Below are 23,760 nucleotides of genomic sequence, written 5' to 3' on the forward strand. Positions count from 1 at the left end.
AGTTTCAGTGCCAAGTATTTGTAAAGTGTCTTGTATTAAAGACCTTTTGCTAATTGATTATATTTTTTGCAAGCATGTATTTTATGGTAATCACATTCCATGGTTTTAAAAGCATGTATTTATTGTGAAACTATCACAGAGCACTTTCAGGACACACCATCTTCCTGCTAACAAATATCTCATTTTAAGAGAAAGAGCTTTTCTTAATTTAAAATTTCAGTATTGGGATTGTTTTTTATAATTACAGCTATTTAATAATCTCTTCCAAGTAGTTTCGTATTTTCAGGGTCAAGGTTTTTTAAAAGGGCTAATGGGACTCAAATTTCTTTTCACTTCTATCAGACCAACTGTGATGAAGTAATGGTGTTCTGCAAGTTGGCATTGGAACAACAAATTATACATCAGCCAGGATTCATCAGCCAGGGCATATGCCTTTTTCCCTATGTACCCTATGACTGTATGACTAATAAAATGCCTATTTTTATTGTGTGTGGTCCAGCTTCAGAATAATAATCATCCTTGAAGATTAAATTAATGAAAAATCAATTTAGCAATCAAATATTTCAGCCATAGTGGGTGGCTTAGTTAAGAAAGTATTATAAGGAGAATATAATTTGTTCAGCCATATAGGCAGCTGTTGAATTTCTTATTCAGCCATCAATTACTACGAAATGGTTAGCTGAAATTACAATTAAATAATGGTTGCAAACCGCGCTGTTAGAGCACAGTCACATGTGGAAACAGCTGTAGTTATTTTAAGAGTGACCATTCTTGCTGTTTGCTACTGCTTTTCCTCTGGAGGTGACTGACCTCAGGGGAGGAATTTTGTCACGTGCTGCCTTGCCAAGTTGGCTTCAGCCACCACCAACCCCTCATTTGGAGTAGGAGCCGTCACAGGGGCCGTTGTGGTGTCTCCCCGTGGGCTCCGAAGTCCCAGCAGGATGACAGCAAGCAGCTAAGGCTGGTCACGTCTCACTTTGCTCCTGCTCCGCCTGCTGCCTGGGTTTGCCTGTGAGCACGGGGCTTTGCTCACATGAAGAAGTTATCCTTAACGCCTTTCATGGTGATATATTTATAATGGCATGCTTCATACCTGTATGCAAAGAGGGATAAGCTTGACCTGAATAATATCTGTTTACCCACTACTACTATGACCGCTCTTGGAATGTTGCTGCTATGAGTATTTCAATAATATTTACTGTCCTGCAATTACATTCTATCAAACTGTGCGTAGATTAGGAACTAGGCTGTAAAAGCTGTATTTTCAGTGAAAGTATTTGCAGTAAGCTTTCTGTTTCAATTTCCCATGTGCTCAGTACCCTTCTTTATGACATGAGTAAAAATAATTAATTGCTTCTTGATGAAATAATTGCCCCCAGTTTACTGTGTGCCATAGGACATTATAGAAGTCATGGGAGAGGCTTTGAAATTTCCTCTCAAGATTTTCAAGGGAAAATGGTGATAAATTGAAGAAGACTGGGGCTCATCATGAGCTTGTGATTTCATTTTAGGGCTCAACTTTTCACAGAAAAGCAGTGACATAATAATGTGGGCCAAGCCTTTCCTTTTTATTCATGGTACAGGGGTTTTTTAGTACTTACTCTGTCACAGAACATTATATGCTCACTTACGTATTCAGGGGGAAAGATTGTTCTCTGCAAGCTTATCTGTTGCAATATTTCCAGCTATCCTGTTTTAAAGCATTCACTAGTAGGCATACGTATGCAATACACCATGAACAACTGCCAAAAAAACCCCATAAAAACTTATTTTGTGTCTTGAAAGAGGATGTGGGTTCAGATATGCTCCAATACTGCACCATTGCTGTGTCTTTTTAGTAGTTTTACATGTAGGCGTTTGCTATTAGGTGTTTGCTATTGTTAAAAGTGACAGCTACATCCCACTCTTTAGGCAAGCCTTTTAAAAATAAGTGTGATTTACATATGGTTTGCATATTTTAATTCATAATTTGCATATGCTAATTGACAGTGCATTGCAGCGACAAATGGTATTGCATGTAGTCAGCCTAAATTGTTAAGGAGTTAAAGGAAAGTTTGTCTGCTCAAAGGCAAGGTCCCTTCTGTATCTCAGCAAAGACTGAACTGCTGTTGACTCTCCCCAGTGATGCTGAGGAGGGGATCTGTAGTGCACTCTTCAAAAGCCTAAGTAAATAAACTCAATGGTCTGTTCCTTGTTTTCAAAATATATATTGCAACTCTGGAAGAGAATCATCCCTTGCTATGAATGTCTTTCATGACAGTTACTTCATGCCAGATCATACAGAGATTTTCTCTTAAAGTGAGCTTACATTTCTGAAACTTTTTCAGGTAATGAGGATCTTAACTTTACCAGCAAAACCATATATGAAGTAAATGTCTCAGTTTATATATTTTCTAGGCCACTGCCTTTCAAACAAGAGTAGATTCATATTACTACTGTCAGTGATGCATTGAGAAAAAATAGTGAAAAAGAAAAAAAGAAAACCTGTATAAATTTCCATTACAGTGACACCAATGTGGTATCAATAATATGGATCATCCATCTTGCAGTAGTGTATTCCTGTGGTTAGCAGATACGCAAGTGGCCGATGATTCTTTCCTTCAACTTACCTTATGTTGCCAGCGGTACAGTTTTTATTCGATGTTTTAGCAGGACTCTTGCTTAGTATTACCGTCAATATAGACAACATAGTAATTACTGGTAAACCTAGGAGAACAACTCATAGATGGATAGGTAGTTGGAAGAATCCCCTATAATTGTCACCTCACTGTGCCCATTAAGAAACATCCATTGGCAGTCACCCTCTTGGAACTGGTTTGCAAATTTGGCAGGGAGCACTGCTACATTTGCCTAACGTGTCAACCCAACATACCGCAGTCGGTGTAGTGAGTATGGTGTATGGGAAGGAGATGATTATTCCACATCAGTTGGCTAGTTATATAAAGGTTTTGTATTTCAAATAAATTACTATAGAATACACCAAAATATTTGTAATTTCTGGAATCACTGGGGAGACAATAAAGACACCCACAAAATAGGTATTTTAATTTTTTTCATAATACTGGAGTGTAAACATAGAAGTTTCTCAGAAAAAAGTAAGAATTTTTCTTGGTTTCTGATCACATTTGGGTTAAAATTTACTCCTTATAAAGTAAACACCACTTTTTCTTGACACTGTTAAGAATGTCATTCTTCAAGTGTAACTTGTAGCTCTGATGCAGTAAACAAAAATGTTGTTTTGTTAGTACTACCATTTGCTCTTAAATCGTCTCACAGTTGCATGAAAACCTGTGTTCTGAAATTCAACCATTCCCATCACCTTTCTTGAGATTCTGCAGTTTTGGGTACATTTATCACTACCCAGAACATACGGAGCACCGATAACTTAACAAACAAGTGGCAAACACAAATTCTTCAATGGAAAGGCTGTGAGTGACCTTCTTGTGAGTGACTTCCATGTGAGTACCCCTTTGAAGGACATTGAGTGGAGCAGACGGCTTACGACATGGGAGAGTAAAATGTGAATGGGATGACATACAAGTGATGAAACTTGGGGGAGAAAAAGCAGGTGGAAATAACAGAGGAGGAGCAAAAGTTCAGCTCCCCTACGCAGCATCCCCTCTCAGAGCGTGTGAAGTTGCCTCTTTGCGGGTGTAGCTTGCCATCTGCCTCGGAAGTGGCGGATTTTTAGGAGAAATTAAAGGTGAGAAATGTCACTCAGAGCCACTGCTTGTGACTAGGCTGCACACCACCTCATGGGAGTAGCTCTGGGAAATCAAACTCACGCTGCTTTGCCGGCACGATGTGCGTATGGTTGGAAGCTCCTGTTCCCACCCCGGTAGGATATTGCATGAGTGTGTAGGCATAGAGGATTAGCCTGAAGAAATTCAAAATCACTTTGCTAAATGTTTATTGCTCCTGGAGTGAGCACATTATGTAGACACGAAGAACATACTGTAAAAGGGTTGATATTTTTTTCTTTCAGAAGTATAGGTCCCTATATACTGACACGAGTTTCGTCTGCAGTAATGGGTGAGACTCAATTGCACGGTGTGGCGAAACCAAACCGCCCCATGAATCTTTTCTCCAGTTGTGTGGCATGTGTTGTGTTATTTTGTGCAGTCAGTATGGACACCTACTGGGTACAAAGCCCAGTATCACACTGGCTGCTGTGAATTTTTTTCTGCATTAACCTGTGTACATTCAAATATTTAATGAGTTAGTTATAAGTTCAAGCCATAGCTCAGACCATCAAAGTAATTTCACTCTTTTCCAATGACAAGGAAAATAGCCATCCCTTTGTAAGAACCACGTGTGTCTGAGATTCTTGCAAAGGCAGGAAACAACAAGAATTTCAGGCTCCAAAGCCTGAGAGAATAAACTCCCTCATAGGATTTTTAGCACTTCCTAACTCTACCCAGATGTGAGGCATGCAAGAATAACCTTTTAATTTATATTTCTAGCTATGCTGATTCTAGGAACAGCAGGATAGGAGCGATGTGGATAAAGTACTATTATAAAATACAAGAGTGCTGATCCAAAAAAATTTAAATGTCATGTTCAGTCCAAAGTTTGTGCAGAGGTCTGGGAACAGCTCTTATTTGTTTAAATTGCTCTCCTTATGGCTCACTGTGGGCAATTTTTCCTCCTTTTCTATTTTTTGTAGCAAAATGACATTTTAGTTTTTAATTAATGCATAATTTTCCTGGAAAAAAATATGCAGAATTCAGTTTATATTAGCGAGTAGTTGCAGAGGAAAGCCCACGTTTTCTGAGGTTTTCAAGTTGCATGCATTGTGCTTTATTGACATGATCCAGACACATAGGGAGGAGAAACAGTGCAGTTACCTGTCCTGCACCAGCGTACGGCATTCCTCCTCTGCCCTTTCCTCTTAGATGACTAACTTCACAAAAATGAAGATAATTTTCTTCAATTCTTCTTAGCTTTATGCAAGAAAAATTCCTGCTGTTTAAGGGGAGATCCATGAGGGACCAGGATTTGTCCTTGAATAATGTCTGAAGTAAGATCAGGATTAACACGGGAAAAAATAATTTGAAAATATTAATGTACAAATGTAGTGAAGGAAGACTGACTTTAGGCAGAGATATTTTTCTGTGGTTATGGTGAAAAAATGACTTTGTAGGAGTGTTACTTTCTATTACTCTTCTGTGCAATGGATGCCCACACCATAACAATTTTGGATTGGCATTTTCTGCATTTTATTCCAGGACCTTTTTTATTTGTCTTATAACACAAGTATGAATTGGTTCCTACCAAACTTATTGTTATATGATGTTAGGCTTTGTAAACAAATAAGTCAGCTAACTATTCACTGCAGTAATAGGCACACAAATTTGTTTCCAGATCCTGAGTTGCGTTTGCAATGCTGCTGTTAAAAAAATATATTCTTAGTTGTGAAAAATGTACAAATTATTTGAAAGCCAGGGGGATATTTCAGATGTGTATGTGTGCAGCACCATATTTGCATGTTTACATTGCAAGGTGGAGCATCTTATTTTTTTTATTCAGAGTCCTGTTTGACCATAATGAATGTGAAAAGTACCAAATTAAATTGGTTTTCCAACATTATATGATTTCTATACATTTTTCAAATTTGGTAGATTTTGAAAAAAAATATTTAAATTGTCAAAGAAGTATTTTGAATTAGATAGTTGTATTTATGTTAAGCTATCAGAACATCGAGTTATCAATCTGGATCATTCTCCCTGATGTCAACAGGGATGCTTATTGGCAGCATTGCACTGTAACCCTATCAACATTGCTGAAAGGTAAATGTTATTCCTAAACCTTTCAAGAAGAACTTCCCACCTTTAATTTCTTCAGTTCCGTAAGAAAATATGTTCCAAGAGAATTTTTTTTATATATTTCCAGTCTGGGATTATAAAGTTGATGTATGTTTTTTCTGTAATTAAATTAAGAGTTGTTAGGTTGATATTTGGAGCATGGGGTTCCCTGCGATCTCATTGTAGTTGGATGTTAACAGCTATAGTAGCCATGACTTCCATGTGTAATTGAATGCAACCGTCCCCTTTGTAGCTTCCACCTGTTCATTTTTGGAAGCAGGTATGATGGACCAGGGCAAGGATCATGTCACACTCGTCCTTTTTTTTTCCCCATTTTTTTCTTAGGTTTTCAGTTTGGTGTTGTCAGGTACACGTGTTGGTCCGGGTGGGCATTTGGGTTGATCCCATGTGGTGGTTGTTACGTTTTATGTTCAGGGGGTCCCTGAAGCTGTCCTGACAGTGGCAGTTCAGCATTGTCACAGGAACTGCATCTTACCTGTAGTGGTTCCAGAAGTCACAGTGAGTCATTGTAGCAAAAATATATCAAGAAGATGATATGATGACTCTCTCTGAAATGTGGAAGAAATGTATCATGCAGCTAAAACGACAGAAAACATAGGAAGAGGCTATTGCAACTTGAGCACAGATTTGCTACAGCACTAATTACTCATGTTACCTTTTTCAAGTTAAGAGCATTCTCTATTACTTGCTGCATAAAATTTTATTAAAAACTACGTATGATGTGTGTTCTGACTGAAGCTTATAAACCTGTTGCATTGCTTGCCCTTTTCCGAAAGTGGTTCTTTATTATTTGATGTTATTTTGTCAGACATCTGATTTGTATAGCTGAACACAGGGCGCTCGCCTTCGTTATAAAGGTAATAAACAAGCTGCACTTTTAAAACCAACAAAACATTTTTAAATGGTAGAATATTTTTCTAATTATTTTTTCTAGTGTGTTGAATACCTTTTTACTTTCTCTGCAGTTAGCTTCCATGAGCTTGAAAGAGAAAGAGAAAGAGAGTGGGAAAGCAAGCTTTGCTGCAGAAAAAAAGAAATCAAAGCCAACCACCAACGGCTTTTTGAAAAAGAGTGTTCTGGTTGTTATAAAACATGTATATAACTGACAACTGATATTATCCACTGGTGAGATATTGTTCATAAGTCTACAGCATAAAATTACCAGAAAAATCATGCTGGTTATCAATCCACATGTGCTCAATGCAGTTTGAGGATTTTGAGAATGCCATGTGTATCTTTTATCATATCACTGTAACCCCTCACCTCCCACCAGTTCTCCAGACACAATCCCCACTATGTTATGTCCCCTTTGATGCACGTATCAACATATTTCACCTCTGATATTTTTCACCTGAATGTGGACCATGCTGTGAGGCGTGACTGACAGTGCTTGAGCGAAGTCCTGTGTTCAGGGAAGGGACTATCTTTCTCCTTCCCATCACCTACCCATGGGCTTCAGTCTTGCCATGAAAAGAAGTCTTCCAGCATTGAGGAGGTCAGCTATGCCATAGGAAAATGCCTACGTGAGCCTGCTCTGCCCACACGCCGAGCTGACCAGATGCTGTGTGGCCATTTTCATCTGGCTCAGAGCCCAAACAAATACGTCCTGTCTCTTTGCAGGGTTTACTTGCTCGGATGTGATGCCACGCTATGCAAACATGTAGCTTTTGGGTTACTTGGAGTGTTAGCAGAGCAAGTTGGTGTCTGCCTACAATATGTTTTATAGACACATTCATGGCTATGTTTACACTGTACTAACCACAGCGAAGGAGTAGCTTTAACTAACTTAAACTAGATGCTATAAGTAAGTACTGTTACTAGCTTTCTCTCAGTAGAAGGGAGCTTGTGGAAAGCTGCAGAAAGCATCCAAGAAGAAAGGTAAATTCTGCCTGAGCTGAGCCCTGTGAGATCCTGGCAGCCTGTGCTTGTCCTCAGGCTTCTCATCAGGAATGGTGTCCTCTGGCTTCTCATTAGGCATGGTGGTGGTGGTGTGAGGTGCTATTCTGGCAGATACAAACTGAGCTGAAACAAAAATTAGGATTTATCGGAGTTGCAGCTAATGAAAGGTGTCTTGCTGCTGATTTTGTCTGGATGCAAATCAGGAGCTTTAGAGGTGAAAAAGCTAGCCACTACACCTTGTACTCTGTCTCAGTCACTCACAGCTTCTCTTTTAATGTTTCTGAGGGTGAAAGGGACCTATGCATTGTTCAGATCAGTGCTTTGTCAGTTGTTTATTCTTCCAACATATAGGCTGTAAACGTTTAATAGTATTTCTAGAATACATGTAACATTTTTTTTTTCTGCCTCAGCTTCCCATCTCAACATGGTTCAGAGGAGAGAATGGAGATGAGAAACTGGTGGAACTAGTTTGTAGGCATCTGTCTTCAGAACAACTTTGCACCAGCAACTATAGCACATAGATCTTCCTGCATGCTTTTGTAGCAATAGCTTAAATAATTATACGATCCAGGGGAGGGAAGGTCCCCAGCATAATGGCAAATTCTTTGCAGGTGGTAATTGGTGTGGTTCCAGAGACTTGCTTAATTTTTGTGGAACTGTTTAGATTCAAATCAACAAGAGATTAATCGAGTCGATTGCTGTGAAATGCGTGGGTTGGTCAGCTAATGCACCACCAGCGTGAACACACCACAGAAAGGCAAACACCCGTTTTCTGCAGCAACTGAGCTTTGGTTTTGAGCTCTCTGTCTACAGTCTGCCCCAGACCAGCTTGGGTACCTGGATAAAAGAATTGTGGCAGTATGTGAGGGTATGGCCAATATCACTTTGTCTTAATATCATTTTTGTTCTGTTTTTACATAATTTTTTGTTTCATGCCGGTTTTACTATTCTGCTAGGTCAGATGAAGTCAGGGGTCAGGGCTGTGCTTGATTTAATACAACTGGATGGTTTGCCTGGTTTTTGTCTGTTCCTTTTGGTGTCCTGTCATTTGAATTTTATGTTTTTGTCTTTATTTCTTGAGACGACTTTTCTGGGTATCATTTTCTGTGCTGTGTCCTTTATGCTGGTACAGATTGCATTTGTTCATCTAAAATGCCTGTCCTGCACAATTTCCATCATTTCACAGTCTTACATTTTGTCATTTTCTGCTTGAGTTTGGTTGTGGTTTGTTATGTTTTGACAGTGGTTTGTCATACAGCTGTGAATAACTTCTTTGGCTTGCCTTTAAAACTTTCTTCTTTGCAGTTGTTGAACAAAGTTAGCTGAAATACTCTTTCTTCAAACAGAATGATTAGCACAGACAGAAGTGTCAGTGGCTATATACTGCAACCAGGCAAACCATTTGTTCTGGCTTTATTCGCATTCAGAATGCACATTTTTTATGCAATTATAAGAGGAAATTCTCTTTGCTAAAATATTTGTGTATAGATCCTTGCTAGGGAGTGATGGTTTTGATTTATAAGATGTGGAAGTTTTACAGTTAAAACTGGAGCTTCCTCATTTGAGGTATAGCTTTTGTCTGTGGAAAAAGAATGTGGGTAACCCTTTCAAACACTTGTCCCTTCCAGCCTAAAAAATCAGCTTAGACTATAGGCTTCCTCAGAAATGTGCCTGCCATGAGAAATTCTGAATTTTTCAATGCAGGGAAAAGGTCTGGCCTGCTCTGTACTAGAAACCTAATTCAGTTGTTTAAACAATGAATTGTATGGACTCTGAGTTTTCATTTTATGATGGGTTAGCAGACTTCCTGAGTTCTTAGCGAAAGCTTAAAGCTTGAAGCTGGCACAGAACTGCACAGGCTGGTGCTCTGCTGTTTGTGCTTGAATTTGAGGTGCTGGTTATGAGACCTGCAGGAGAGGAGCTGCGAGTTCAAGTTGACTGTGAGCCAGCAATGTGCCACTGCAGCAAAGAAGCCAGCAGCCTCCTGGGCTGCATTAGGGAGAGTTTGAGGGACGTGATCCTTCCCTTGGTGCTGGTGAGACACATCTGGAGTAGGATATTCAGTTTGGGCTCACCATTTAGAAGAAAGACATGGATGTACTGAGGTGAGATCGGAGAAGGGACATCGATATGATTAAGGGCTTGGATGATCTGCCATACGAGGAAAGGCTGAGAGAGCTGAGACTGCAGCCTGGAGAAGGGGCACCTTATCAATGTGTGTAAACATATGATGGGGACAGAGTAAAGAAGACGGAATCAGACTCTTCTCAGTGTTGCCCAGTGAAATGCAAGAGGCACTGGGCACAAAGTGAAACACAGAAAATTCCATTTAAACATAAGAAAAATAATTTCCCTCGAAGGATGGTCAGACAATTGCACAGGTTACCCAGAGAGGTCATGAAGGCTCCATCCTTGGAGATATTCAAAACCCAACTGGACACAGTCCTAGGCAACCCACTGCAGGTGACCCTGCTCTGAGTGGCGGGGTTGAACCAGACAATCCCCAGAGATGCTCTCCAAGCCCAGCTGCTGTCCTGTGAAAGGGATCTGGGACCCTGCTGCTTGCTCTCCACATCCCCTGGTCCACAGTGTCTTAGCCTGAGGATGAAATACTCAAGATCTGAAGACTGAATTTTGTAGTGAGCAATTCTTTAAAGACTGGAAGTGTGCTGCCAGTATAAGGAAAGGGTTGGGAGGAAATTTTATTGTGATAGGTAGGCTGGCTGAGCCTGAATGAGAAACTATGCTGATGCAGTTAGCTTTGTACTGAAACATACAGAGCTTTTTATAATTGTTTTCTGACTGTTTTTATCAAAGTGAATTATAGTAAAACATCATTGACTCTCTTCAGAGAGATGATGGATTTAGGACTGAGTTGCAGATTATGTGTTTATGAGAATAAGGGTCATAAGGCCTGGGGAGTTAAGCTGAGGTCTCATTGTCATGAAGTTTCTGTTACTTGTTCTTGACTCAAGTGTGTTTTAGAGGATTGAAGTGCTAGTTACAGATTTCCAAGAAAAGGAAATACACTGTCAACTGAATCAAAATTATACAGGCAAATCATCACCAGGGTAAAATGTTGTTAGGAAATACTGGAGAAAAGGCACAGTCAAACCTAACACAATAATTGAATTACACAGGATAGAAGGAACCGGAGAGGGAAACTTAGACAATTACAATTTTATAATCTTTAGAATTTTGGGTTATAGCTGTTACCTGTAGGCAATATTATTGATGTAAAATAAATAAGATATTGCAGACACCATGAAAGTATCATGGATCAAACCAAAACCACCCAAAACCATTGGGTTCTGGATGTGGGAAGGATTCAGGTCACTCAGTCACCATGCTGAATCCACATTACTTACCTCACTTCGCGGTTTTGTTACAAAATTGAGAACAGAGGCAAAATGGTTGGAAACCTTAGATTTCCCCAATTTCCATTAAGTGCTAAATAGATCATTAAAGATAAAAACAAAATTGTAAGGACATGGGAAGAATGTATATACAGCTAATTTTACTCCTCAAAAAGCTGTGCTTTATTAGCAATATGGAAGTAGTACTTCCATTGTTTTCTGAACGTCATGGAGTTTAAAATCTATAATGTCTGTAGATTATACAGATGTTTTCTGTATGTTTAAATACAATGTAGTATATTACTGTAGTATATTAATAGTATACTAGTATACTGTAGTATATTATTACTACTGTTGTAATAGATTTGAAATCATACATTTAATTTTCCTTAATATTTAATTTGTATAAATAACTAGAAATTTCCTTTAAGTGGAAATTAATCATATAGTTTTTATTCTATATGTACTCTAGATGATAGAGCCCAATCTTACCCACTAGATAGGGAGAAAAAAAGGACAGGTCTGTGTGTGCCAGATTCTGCCTTGGATACATGTGGGTGGTTTAATCAACATAGCCCACACATCTCTGAGACAGAGTTTGGACTTATTAGACTGTCTTTTCACTGCCTTTCATGCCATACTATCAAATCTGACAGCAGTTTTTCCTGGGAATTGACAGATTTGTGTTGTTTGGGTTTGAATCCACTTACCAGATAAGGTCTTATACAGGTGGAGGAACGTTTGTTCCCACGAGCAGCCTGCCTTGCAGCTCTTCCAGAGGGCAGGTCACAGTACCGAAAACTGTTGCCCAGCTTCATGGAGGAATCCCTCCCTCCACGTCCCAGCCAGATGGAGTGTGTCTGGGAGGGAACACACCTGATGTGCTATTCCATTGGGACAAATTTTGGCACCTAGAAGTATATGCAGAATAACAGCATTGACATCACCATGTAACTCCATGAAGTTTTCCTTTGTGTGTACTGATTTGTTTATTTCTGTTACAAAAACATACCTAAATGAACATGCCAGGCTCTGGTCCACACAGATGTCAATTAGCCATGCCCAGAGATGTTAATTAACAATTAACAGGAAGTTCAGGCTTTCTTCTGCAGTGCTCTGGAAAGCTCATTTGCAAGCAATGGGAAGTTGTCTCCTGGCTTCCCTAGCTCTTACACATGGCTGAGGGATAGTTAGTTGTAGCATCTCCATTTAATTACTGGGATCCAACTGTGATAATCTCTCAAGCAAGAGACTTTCATGGTCTGCCTAGAGCTTTACAGGAGAGCTCAACATTTTGTGTTGGGAGCCAAAAAAACCCCACAGCCCCAACCAGTGAAGTTCCTCAAGCCCATCTATAGCACGTTGATGAGATAATCAGCTGCAGGCTGCACCAGAGCTTCCAGACAGAGCTCCTTTAAGCTATAGGCGTGGGGTGGTTTTTTCATTCTGTTGCTGATTCTGTGGAACTTTTAAAGGCTTTTTATATTTTATGTTTTTATTTGTGTCTGGTTTATTACTTATTTTATATCCTAGCTCTAATTGAAGACATAGGACTTGACAGGATTCAGAGCTGCAAAAAACAGCCTGGAAGCAATAAAACCAATATTTTTATTTCACTGATTAACACTTCCATTGTTTCACTTCTGTACCAACTTGACAGTTATCTTACATGGTGTATATGTATATGCTAAATCCAAGTCTCTGCCTCTGAGAGCTCATACTGTAAAGGCAACACACAAGCAGTTCAGTGAGCAAGGAGAGGTTTGCTATCAAGCCCTGCTTCTGCAAAGAGGCCGTGAACCTTCATTCTGTAGAGAGGGCATTGAGATTTTGACAACCTATCTTTGGGACACAAAGGGAGGAAGTGTTCTTCTATTCCTAGCCCACAAATACCAGTTTCCTGTGAACTAGAAAAACATGTTTACTTTCTGTTTTATTCAAATCTTCCTTGGGAAAAACCCAAACCCAACAGTACCATCACCACCACATGGTGTGTGTGGTACCACAATTATATTACAAACTATTTTTTTAACTGGCTTTCTGCCCATAGCTAGTCTGAGGCTTGCAAAACCCCTGAACTTCACAAGTTATGGCCATTGCCACCTAGAGATCGTTGGACTTTTTGGCTCAATTTGGGACAGAAAAATAATTTTAGACTTAAACATATTCCTGAGAGAATAAAGTATTTTACACTCAGGCAAACATATTTAAAAGGGGAAATAAATGAAAGGACAGCATGAAAATAATGATTGCTAGGATCAGGATGCTAGATGAGCACCCTCATCATTATCGTTGCATGCCCAGGCCAAAAAGCAGGAGCACGGCCTAAGTGCAGCCTCCCCAAGAGGCAGGCTGTGGACCATTTAATATGTCAGATGGTTTCGTTCTTTTCTTTAGAATTCCCCAGGAATGATACTTAAGAAATTATATATAACTGTTTCTGACCTATAGAGTTTCTTGCCTATGTTCATAGATTGAATTAATTGATTTCTGGACCGCTGATATTTGAGGGAGTGTCATAACTCTGCTGGTCTTACTTCAGTTGTAAAATTGTGTTGAGGTCTCTGATCCACTGGAAAGGTATACAAAATCATAAGTAGCCAAGCCGTTACACCACCGAACAGGCTAAAGGTACGTCATGCCAGCGGATGACAGAATTATATTTTGTGCAAAATAGTCGCTTCAGATATGGTTTTCTTATAGACATTTTCATATAAATAACTATTTCCTGTTGCTAAATCCAGCTGATCTTTGTCAGTTTGCTTTGCTATCTGGGGATTTGCTAGCACAAATGAAGCAAACGTTGAGGGGCAGGGCCCGCTTCTCATGGGAAATAGTACATCCTCAGATACTCAGCCAGGGATGAAGGATGCTGCCCAGGACAAAATGATAGTTTAAAGCAGCATTCTGGTGATCTGGAATTAATGCCTGAATGCTGAGGGGCAGGTGAATTTTCCTTCTAGTATATCCAGTATCTTACCATGCAGGGTGTCACATTTCACACTATAAAAAGGTCTTTTCTGGGTAATGTGACTGTAAGAGCCTGTTAGCATTTGTATAGATGCAGGCATGAACCTACGTCTGCTTTCCTAAGTCTGAGCCTTTCCTAAGTCTGAGCTCAGAGCCTCAGCATCTGCAGTCATGGCTATTCTAATATATTCTTGCAGGCAGATGATACAGCATCTATTGTTAATATTTTTTGATAAGTCCCATTAAAAGGCCTTCTTTCTACTTATTTGCAATCTTGCCAAACTTGACCCAATAAAGCTGAAATTGTTTATGCTTTTACGTAGTTCTTTTTTATTTAAGCCATAAAGGATTTCTTCTTTCCCTCAAATTGGAAAAATATTGTTTTGTCCATGTTACAAAAGTCTTGCAACTTTGTTTTTTAAATGCCCCTGAATATGTAGGGTCTGGAGTAGAGTTGCTCACCTCTGCGGCAGGGGTTTCCCTTTTGTCCTCATTGTGGAAATCTGACTGAATCTAGCAAATTTATAAATCTTTGGGGGGAAAAAACACCCATTGTCAAGTACTCAGTGCATGCTTTACTGGAGTTTTGACAGCTAAAATTTCCAAGGACTCCCTTTCACAGGAACACGGTAAAGCTCTTTGTAGGAGCCCAACGGGGCTATCCACATGCCAACTGCAAAGAGTAACTAGACATGTTGCAGCTCAGGGCTATGTGGAGTCGTGGACATTCCCACTGCAAAGCCTGCAGGGAAGCCTCAGCCGGTGCTGCACATGAGAGGAGGAAGCCCTTCCTTCTCCTGCACTGTTGGCGGATGCGCCTGGGATCCAGGTGGCCCTGTAAAGGAAGCATCTCAACATGAATGTGGAAGAAAGAAGGGGAGGAAAAAAAAAGAGAAAGGAAAAAATCAAGGCAAGATGACATTGATGTGAGAGAGGGGAGAGAAACAGTAACTGGGAGGTGAAAGGAGAAGATGGAGGATGATTAACTAAGGGAGAGTTGGAAGTCAATGAGGAAAACACTGGGGATGGGGAGATGTTTGGCTGGGTGGGGGGCACAGAGGGAAGAGGTCCTCTTGCCTGGTCCCTGGGTGGATGAGAAACTGAAGGAAGGAAGGAAGGAGAGATGTGGTTCATTTGGAGATAGAATCTTCTGTTAGGAAGAGGCAGAGTGGGGAAAAAGGCAGAGAGAGAATCTTCAGGGGAAAAAAAAACAACTCAGAAAATCAAGATCCAGAAAGAGGGCTTAGATTGCTGAGGCAGGGAGCCTGGGACAAGGAGCTGGGGCAGCCTGACTGGGTAGGGAGGACACCGAGAAAGCATGTGTGAAGCTGGTGTTTTAGGGAGAGTGGAGCAGAACAAGGAGACTGAGACTAAATAGCTGGGCCTGCTTAAGTAAGAATGAGGAAATTGTGTGGACTTAAGTGTTAATGAGCCTCATTGAGCAAGAGAAAAAGGGGCAGCATGTGAGGAGGGGGAGAGAAAAGACAGGGAGATACTGGGAGTCAAACAGTGAACCTGGAAGATAACTGATGCGAAGGTTTGAAAGCTGAGAAGACAGAGGATTGGACCATGGGGATAGGTGAGCAAAGAGATTGGAGAAATAATAAAGAGCAACAGTTGGATTGGAGACAGGACTGGAAGGAGATACAGTTGCAGGGACCTCCACGAGGAGGTAGGCAGAAAGCCTTGCAGTAGCTGAGCAAGGATTCCCCCAAGAAGCTGGAAAGGAAATCCACTTGGTAGCCCAACCCCGAAGCAGGGGTGCTCTCAGGATGCTCTCAGGGCCCTCACACCAGGAAAGGAAATTACAAGAGTCTCCCCATACTCAAGCTGCTGCTGCAAACGCTTGCTCTCAGAGCTCCTGTGGAAAGATCTGTGCACTGGCTCGGAGGGCGTCCATATGATGATCCTTTAAGGAAGCGTGGTGTGGGAGGGAGGAGCCCTACAAACTATGCACAGAGATAATTCTTAAAAGTGTATTCTGTGGGCTAAAAGCCAAGCTCTAAAACATGAAGGAATTCCAATGGCAGTAAACCTTTGTTCAGCCCGGTTGGTGCAATTAGATATTACACTATATGCTATTTATACTTTCCATTACTGTTGGTGACTGCCTCTGGGGAACTGCAAACCCAAGACCAAGGTAGCGTGCAGCTTGCTATGTGTTCTGCAAGGTGTGAGTTCACTTTACTGGCACAAGGATGGCTAAACGACATCCTGAAGTGGCCACATGTATCAAGTTGTCCCATAATGCCTTCACATTACTTGAGTCCTCCTAGGAAGTAGCTTTCAGCTGACTCTGGCAGAGGATACATGGTGTTGCTAAAGTGCTGTTGAGATGTACAGTGGCAGACACAGGTGGAGTGTGTACATCCACGTCTGTGTCCATCTACTGCAAGAAGGGAAGGAAGAGAACGTTTGCCACATTCGTATTTCTGTGCCAAGAAAGGATTGTACATATGCATGCAGCAGAGCTGGGGGTGCACACACGTGTGTGCTTGAACTCTCATACAAGGACAAAAAATCAAGCACACGTCCTTTGCACTGAAAATGGACAAAGTTTGTGATGATCCCTAGACTCTGTAAGAGCTGTTCCACAGCCTTTTGTTGGTCTTGGAAATACCATCTCCTGCACAAATAAGCTTTGTTACCACTGGAGAGAGTCTCGTGTTTATTCTAGAAATGAAATGATCTTTTTAAGCCATTGAGTGCTTCAGGAGGAGAACCAAAACCTTGAACCTGCTTCAGTCTTCTGTGGCAAGGCAACATTGAGCTGAGGACCTGCTAATTAATACAGTTTCTGTTAATGTTTCTTCTGGAGCTGAATATTAGCTATAATTGTTTTGCTGGACATTTGCACTAGCTATTTTCAATTTTACAGACAGACAGGGTCTGCATATGCATCTGTCATTGAAAATCAGGTTCCATGGAGCATATCCTTGTGTGCACCTCTACTCCTCGTCATCCTTTTGATCCCATACTTTGTTGTTCACAGTAGCATATCCCACAGTGGCAAACACAGATAATGCTTACTAAGAAAAGTAATAAGAGTAAGGTATTTAATGTATTTCTAGCCTTCTTTAATGTGTTGTAGCTGTGAATACAAGGCAAAAAGCAACACCAGATGACCATGCTACTTTGGGAACAGTCTATAAACTGCAGTTAAAATAGTTTCAAGATATTTATGCAGTGTATAAGTCACGTGAAGAGAGGTTTATCACAAGCAGTAGGAATGCTGGATTTTCATATCACACATTCGCTGCTTAGAATGATTAGCAGGAAATTTAATTTGCACTAATTAGCCCTAGGGGAGCAAGAAATTAACTTGATGGGTAAATTTCACATTTTACTATATACCATACCAGCATGGAGAAATTTGAGTTAAAGCCTGAGTTGAGTTCTGTGTTAATACACTGGACTTCAGTTTTTCTAAATTAAATTAAAAGACTGTAGAAAATTAATATATGCATGGTGAGTGGGTGTGGTTTTTAAGAGCTAGAGTCATAGAATAGTCGTTCAACATATTCATTGAATTGTCAGCCACTTCCAAAGAGTGTAGTATATTTTTGTACATTAAATTACCTTAATATCTAATATTACAGCAAAAGCTTTAACAAGTCCTAATTTTCTATATTTGTGTATTTTCATTATATAATGTGCATTGTGACTGCACATGCAATATTCCACATTGTAATGCACAGAGCAGAAACAGTTTTCACAGAACTACTGTGAAAACGCCATACTTTTTGATTTACAACACCCACTTGCAAATACATTTTTTGGGTCAGGAGCCTTTGTTCATATGCTGGCAAAATTCCTATGAAAATAATTTTTTTAGAAATTACTCTCAAAAGTATACAGCAAATGAGGGAGGCATGAGTCACCACGTAGTTCTAATAGACAAATAAGAATTAGGAACTAATAAACTCTAATCTTGCCTGTTGATGGTGACTTTTCTATCTCATTCTTCCAAAACACCGTTTAGATCGCTTGGTTTTTCCCTCTGTAAAATGGAAGCAATTTTTATGTATCCACCACTCACAATTACTGTGGATTGATTAATGCGTGCAAAGCAATGAGTCATTCGGTATGGAAGTATTGGTCTATTATAAACTGAAGTGTTCTGTCATCCCAGGCTTGTGGTTGCATCCAAATTTATCTATAAAAAAGGAGATGGAAAACATCAGTTGCATACAAGATAATTGCCTTTGATGTCAGTGCTTCTGCTAGTTTGTGCATCTGAAGTACACTCAGAAGCTCACTATCACTATTACGTATTTGGAATTAGATCTTGTAGTACTTACCTGAAACTGCTATTGAAGTGAGAGGTGAGAATTTTGCCCAAGTAAGTGTTGCAGAATTGGGTACCTTGAGTCCAGAGTTTGGGGTTGAAGTGGTGCATATAAGCTAATTCAGGCATCTGCTCAGACTTTCTAGTCTATGACATAAATACTTCTTGTCTAAAGAGAGATCTCAGACAGACCTGTGGGTAGTCATATATTGTGTAACTTGTATCGTACTGCATTCTCAGGTCCTTCTTCAATCCCCAGGACTCTCATTTCTCAGCAGTAGCCCTCCTATTCAGTCAAGAGTGTGTGTATATGTGTGGGTGGATATATATAAATACACATGTGCCCACACAGAGAAACATATACAAGGACACAACCCCCTATATAAATGTGCTTTGCCTTTTTGGGTGTACGAGTATATTTCTGTAAATGCTCACCACTTGTATTTATACATTTATGAGTAATATCCAACTTTCAGTCATAATTGACACTATGGGGCTTTCTGTATAATAATTACTTTGGGACAAAAAAGCTTGCAGATGGTTTCAAGAGTGACTCTAACTTGCCATCAATGTAAAAAGATTAAATAAGATGAGCCCACTCCCTCTGAATGGAGTAAGCCATTTTCATTGATTTCAATGGGAGCAGGCACAACTTCGTTTCTACAGCAGAGAACATGTATTATATTCATTAAATGAAAGTTTGATTTCATTGCACTTAAAATTATTCATGTTCTGTTAGCAAATGGTTTGAGATTTTATAACCTAGAGCATTTGCTGAATTCTGCTTTGTATTTTCCTCACAGCAATTGGAAGGACCCTCATTCCTCGTTATTTTAGCACTGTCTTTGAAGGAGGTGTAACAGACCTGTATTACATTCTCAAGCACTCAAAAGAGTCATACCACAACTCATCCATCACAGTGGACTGTGATCAATGCACCATGGTCACTCAGCATGGAAAACCCATGTTTACCAAGGTAACAGGGAAGACTCAATAAAGCATGTTGTTGGTTTTTGTTTTTCTTTTTCTTTTTCAGTGTGTATAAGGGTGAAAAATATTGGCTGTTGCATTTTTCTGGTAGACTGAGATTATTTCTAATACTGAAAACCCTTGAAGCCATGTAATTACTATTTTATATATTCATTAACATGACTGGAAAATTCTGTGCGTATCCTCTGCAATTCTCCCAGAAAGATTGCAAGAGAAGCACGTAATGCCAAGTTACCAGAACCATCAGTTGTACATGAATTAAATTCAACCTGCCCATCTCCTTTTCTCTGGGCTTAATTTTAAAGCCACAATGAGATTTCACATTGCTGGTACCTACCATTTGGGATGGTATGTGTTACATTTGATACTTACTCAGTCCAAGGACTATAAATCTCTAGAAAAATAGTGATTTAATACAGTAGGATGCTGGTCCAATGAGCGGTGAAGTCAATGGAAGGAGTCAATTGATTTAAACATGCTCTGAATCAGACAGTTAGTGAATATTCAATATTTGTAATTGATAGTGAATTATCTTCATGCATTGGCCGCTTCTAGTCCTGTAATTAAACTGAGTGCCATATATTTATAAAAAACAGTACCAAAAAGGTGGAAAATACAAATTATAACAAAGATTTTCTTATATTAAAAAAATCAGTAAACTGATTTTCAAAATGCAAATGTCCCCTTTCATAAGTTAACAGGAAATGATGATTTTCCATCTTGTACCTGTTCATCTGTGAATTTTAACCTTTGCATGGAGAAAAGCACAAAGAGCAAAAGGAGAAGGGCCAGCAGGAGGAGATACCCCATCCACGTTGCCCTTGGCCTGCAGGACTGTGGAGGTTTATAGAGTCAAGAAAGGCACCGGCTATTGACAGCATCATGACCAGGGCCCACATGGCTTACACTGTTTTAGCATGTATGTGAGTCCCATCCCTTCGTAGTGTCTTCCCTGCCATCTGCATGGCTCTTGGAGTGGGGCTTAAAGAAGAGGGAGAGGAAGCCACTGGTTTGCGGAGCACTGATGAGCTGGGAGGTGTGTGTTTAATGGTGTCGTTATTCCAGCTCTCCCACTCCAGCCCTCTGTGGCTTACACAGACACAGAGAGAGAGAGATGCGAAGAGACCAGGTATTCCTAGGTAGCACCTCTTTGCTACCTCACTGCTCCTGAAGAGTTGGGTGTGCTGGCCATGTGCAGAGGACATGACCAGGGTGAACAGCTCTGCTTCTCTGCAAAGCTCCCTAAAGCGATTGCTGTGTCATTTCCCTTTGTGTTAGCTTTAATGCTATAGCAAATAAAAGTGGGTTGTGGGGATTTTTTGGAATCGGTAAATACAACACACTTTTCTCAATTCACTTAGTTTATTTTACTTCTCATGACAGCACATTACAGTGTTGTTGCTTTGGAAAGGAGGCTGGTATCCAGCAAGTCAAAGATAGACTAGCAGCAGAGACGGGGCTGGGTGCACACCTCGTGTGAGGGGGCCACAGTCACTTTCCGTAGCAGCATCCGGCTGTATGCAGTGAGTCTGTCTGTCTGCTGCGGTCCTGGCAGCGCACAGCCTGCTGCAGCCCTGACATTACTGCTGCAGGTTCCAGTATAAACCTCTGTATCCCGGTAGAAAAGTTCAAGTGGGGATGTGATTTGGATTCTAGCAGAAAAATTAGAGGGTTTAAATGGCTATATGTTTAAAATATGACTGTGTTAGTAAGAGCAAATTTGAAATAAAACACAGTAGTTGGTTGAATAAAGGGGGAAAGAATGTATTACTCTCTCAGAAATGAGCTGAATGTTGTCTCAGCTGTGCATGTGTAACTTCTAGCAGAGATATCAAGGGGACAGATCTTGTACCCAAAGGTAAACTCCTACTCTCACAGCGTCGGTGGTGAAACAAAGCAGACCTCCCATAATAAGCAGCACTCCAATAGACTGTGTAGTTCCTTAGATCATGTCTGAATTAGACCCAGTGAAAGTACTGCAAAGGGGTTTTTTAATGCAAAAACACTAACTGTATTTGTTAATAGCTGTTTCAATTTCACAACTTCTAGGTTGCAAATTCACTAACTTCTAATATAACGGGCTGAAACAGTTTTTATCATGTATTGAATCAGGAATGCACAGCTGCATTTTATTCATTTCAACATTTTTCTAGTTAGAGCAACTCACTGCATACTGCAGTAGTGGATAAATATATAAAATGGCATTTCCAATTTTTTCAAACAAATACGGCTAGAACATGCCTAACAGTAAGGATATGAATAGTCCAGCTTGTCTTTAAAGGGCAAGAGGTCCTTATAAAGTGTCACACAATTAAAAAATAGATTTATCAAGGTATAAATAAATACTATACAGAATTTAATACAGTTCAATGGCATGAATTAAATGTGGTAAAAGAAGAGACTGAAGCCCTGACTATCATGTTTGTTTACCTGGCAGATGCTTCAGTTTTTTCTCCAGGTAAAGGAAAGCTTTGGGAGTCCTCCAAAGTCTCTGTTTTCACCGTGTTTACCAACAGTCCAACTTTATATGTAGGCAAACTGTTTTTCCGCAGTTAGCGATGTTTTTATTTCCCGCCAGACTGGCAGAGGCGAGCTTTGCCTTCACCACTAGAGCAGCGAGCACCCTGTGTTTGAACCGTTCTCTTCCTGCGCCCAACAGTGGGACCATCAGCTGGATTTTGTAGGTGAAACCCTTGAAACTCAGTGATTTTAATCCTTATTGACAATCTCCGGCATTTCCCAGATTTGTATAAGCTTAGGTTTCTTTTCAAGCAACGACTCAGGTTTAAGAAATGGTAGTTAATAAAAGGCGAAGACGTCTAAAAGGTGCCCAGTGTTAGGAGAGCAAGACTGAGCAATAAGGCACAGGACCAAAGTTGGTTTTCATAGGTGCGAGCAGTTGAAATTCCTACAGTTAATAAGTGCAGTGAAGGGGTTAAAAAGCTATTGGTTAGTTTGAGAAATGTTCTTTTTTAGTTTTTTCCTGGCCTAGTCTAGAGCAACCACGTGATATACTGAATGCCTGCCAGCCTCTTTCTTGTTGATCCTCCGGAGACCATCTGTGCTGGGGGCATTGATTAGAGTGTGTCTGCTGGGATTACATCTTTTCTGTTGCCATGCCAACTAATCAGCTGATTTTGGTTACCACAGAAACAAAATGTCAGAGCTCACAGTACGGTTACATGAATTCAGCACAACAGAAAATGTTTTCTTAATTGGAGACCCTTTTGATTTTTTGGATGCTATGTAAAAGGCAGCTTTAAAAAAAAAAAAAAGGGGCCCATTTAAAATAAGAACTGCACCAATTTTATTGATTAAAAGCAATGCGTAAAATTTTGCTCTACATAAGGAAATTAAATTCCTTTATAAGATGTATAAATTTTTACCACTGTGATATGAGGAATGTGTTTCAGTTTTTCTATTAAAATTGTTAATGCCAGTGCATAAAATAAATCTGTTAAGAGCGGTGAGGTTTTGAGCTTAAGAGAAGAAACATTTGAGAAGTCACAGGTATTATTATAAAAAATATTTTAAACCTGAAATGTTTTCCCGTTAACTGGTTTGTAATCAGGATCTTTGGCCCCAATACAGTAACTTTAATATAAAATGTTTTTCTTCTTTCATTAATCCTTATGCGTGTGCATGTGTACCCCTGTGTAATTTCTCATCATAGTTCAACTGATGCGAAAATCAAAATCCGGGTCAAATGACAAAATAAGTCACATTAATAATTTGAAGGCATCACTAAGGTGTGTTGAAAAGGGCAGATGAGAACCTGTTGCAAGATTCTCCTTCATAGGTCTACTGTAGTTTATCTCGATAGTATGCCTGTTAAAATTACCTACGTTTTTGCAGTAACAACCAGGGGAAAAACTGTGATGACGTTAAGTGAGCTGTTAACCAGAAAAGCCACACATTGCCCAAGTGGGAGCTAGACAAGTCCGAGTTGGGGCTTGTAAAACAGCTCAACAGATTCAGCAGAATCTAGGATGGCTAGTTGTTCAATGAAATATTAGTTTTATTAAAATTAAAGTTGCAGAAACCTTTTCTTTTGAAAGCCGTTACACCCTGTTCTCACAATATCTCTGTACCCTGCACTTGCAAGTTTACTTTGAACAGGAGTTGTAAGTCTAAACATCCAATTTAAAAAAAAAAAAAAAGATGGTAGAGGTAGTTAATTTTCAGATCAGGCATCATTTACAGTACTCCACAGTACCCCCAGTCAAGATACCATGCCAGGCGTATATTTTGCACCTTAAAGAAGACCACAGCCACAGTGGCTTTTCCACATAAAGTTGTGCACAGTGTTTAAAAGTCCCCAGTAATTTATTTCATTTTTCATTTCCAGGTAGTACCCACTTGCTGAATTTATTCCTCCCATATTTTCCTCTCCTTTCTTAGACAAGACCCCTCACAAAGCTGTGTGAGCCAC

The 23,760-nt window shown here is 39.9% G+C and overlaps 1 protein-coding gene across 19 annotated transcripts in view; it reads left to right on the forward strand.

Annotated features, from left to right (window-relative positions):
* LDB2 (LIM domain binding 2) overlaps positions 1–23,760 on the forward strand; it is a 226,429-nt gene that overhangs the window by 152,362 nt on the left and 50,307 nt on the right. For all 19 annotated transcript variants that reach the window (XM_075752422.1, XM_075752424.1, XM_075752423.1 and 16 more), the window contains one exon: positions 19,142–19,314. In XM_075752422.1, coding sequence (XP_075608537.1) covers positions 19,142–19,314 — 173 coding nt within the window. The remainder of the gene's footprint in view (positions 1–19,141; positions 19,315–23,760) is intronic.

Source organism: Balearica regulorum, chromosome 4 (assembly GCF_011004875.1).
Source record: "Balearica regulorum gibbericeps isolate bBalReg1 chromosome 4, bBalReg1.pri, whole genome shotgun sequence".
NCBI classification, from domain to species: domain Eukaryota; kingdom Metazoa; phylum Chordata; class Aves; order Gruiformes; family Gruidae; genus Balearica; species Balearica regulorum.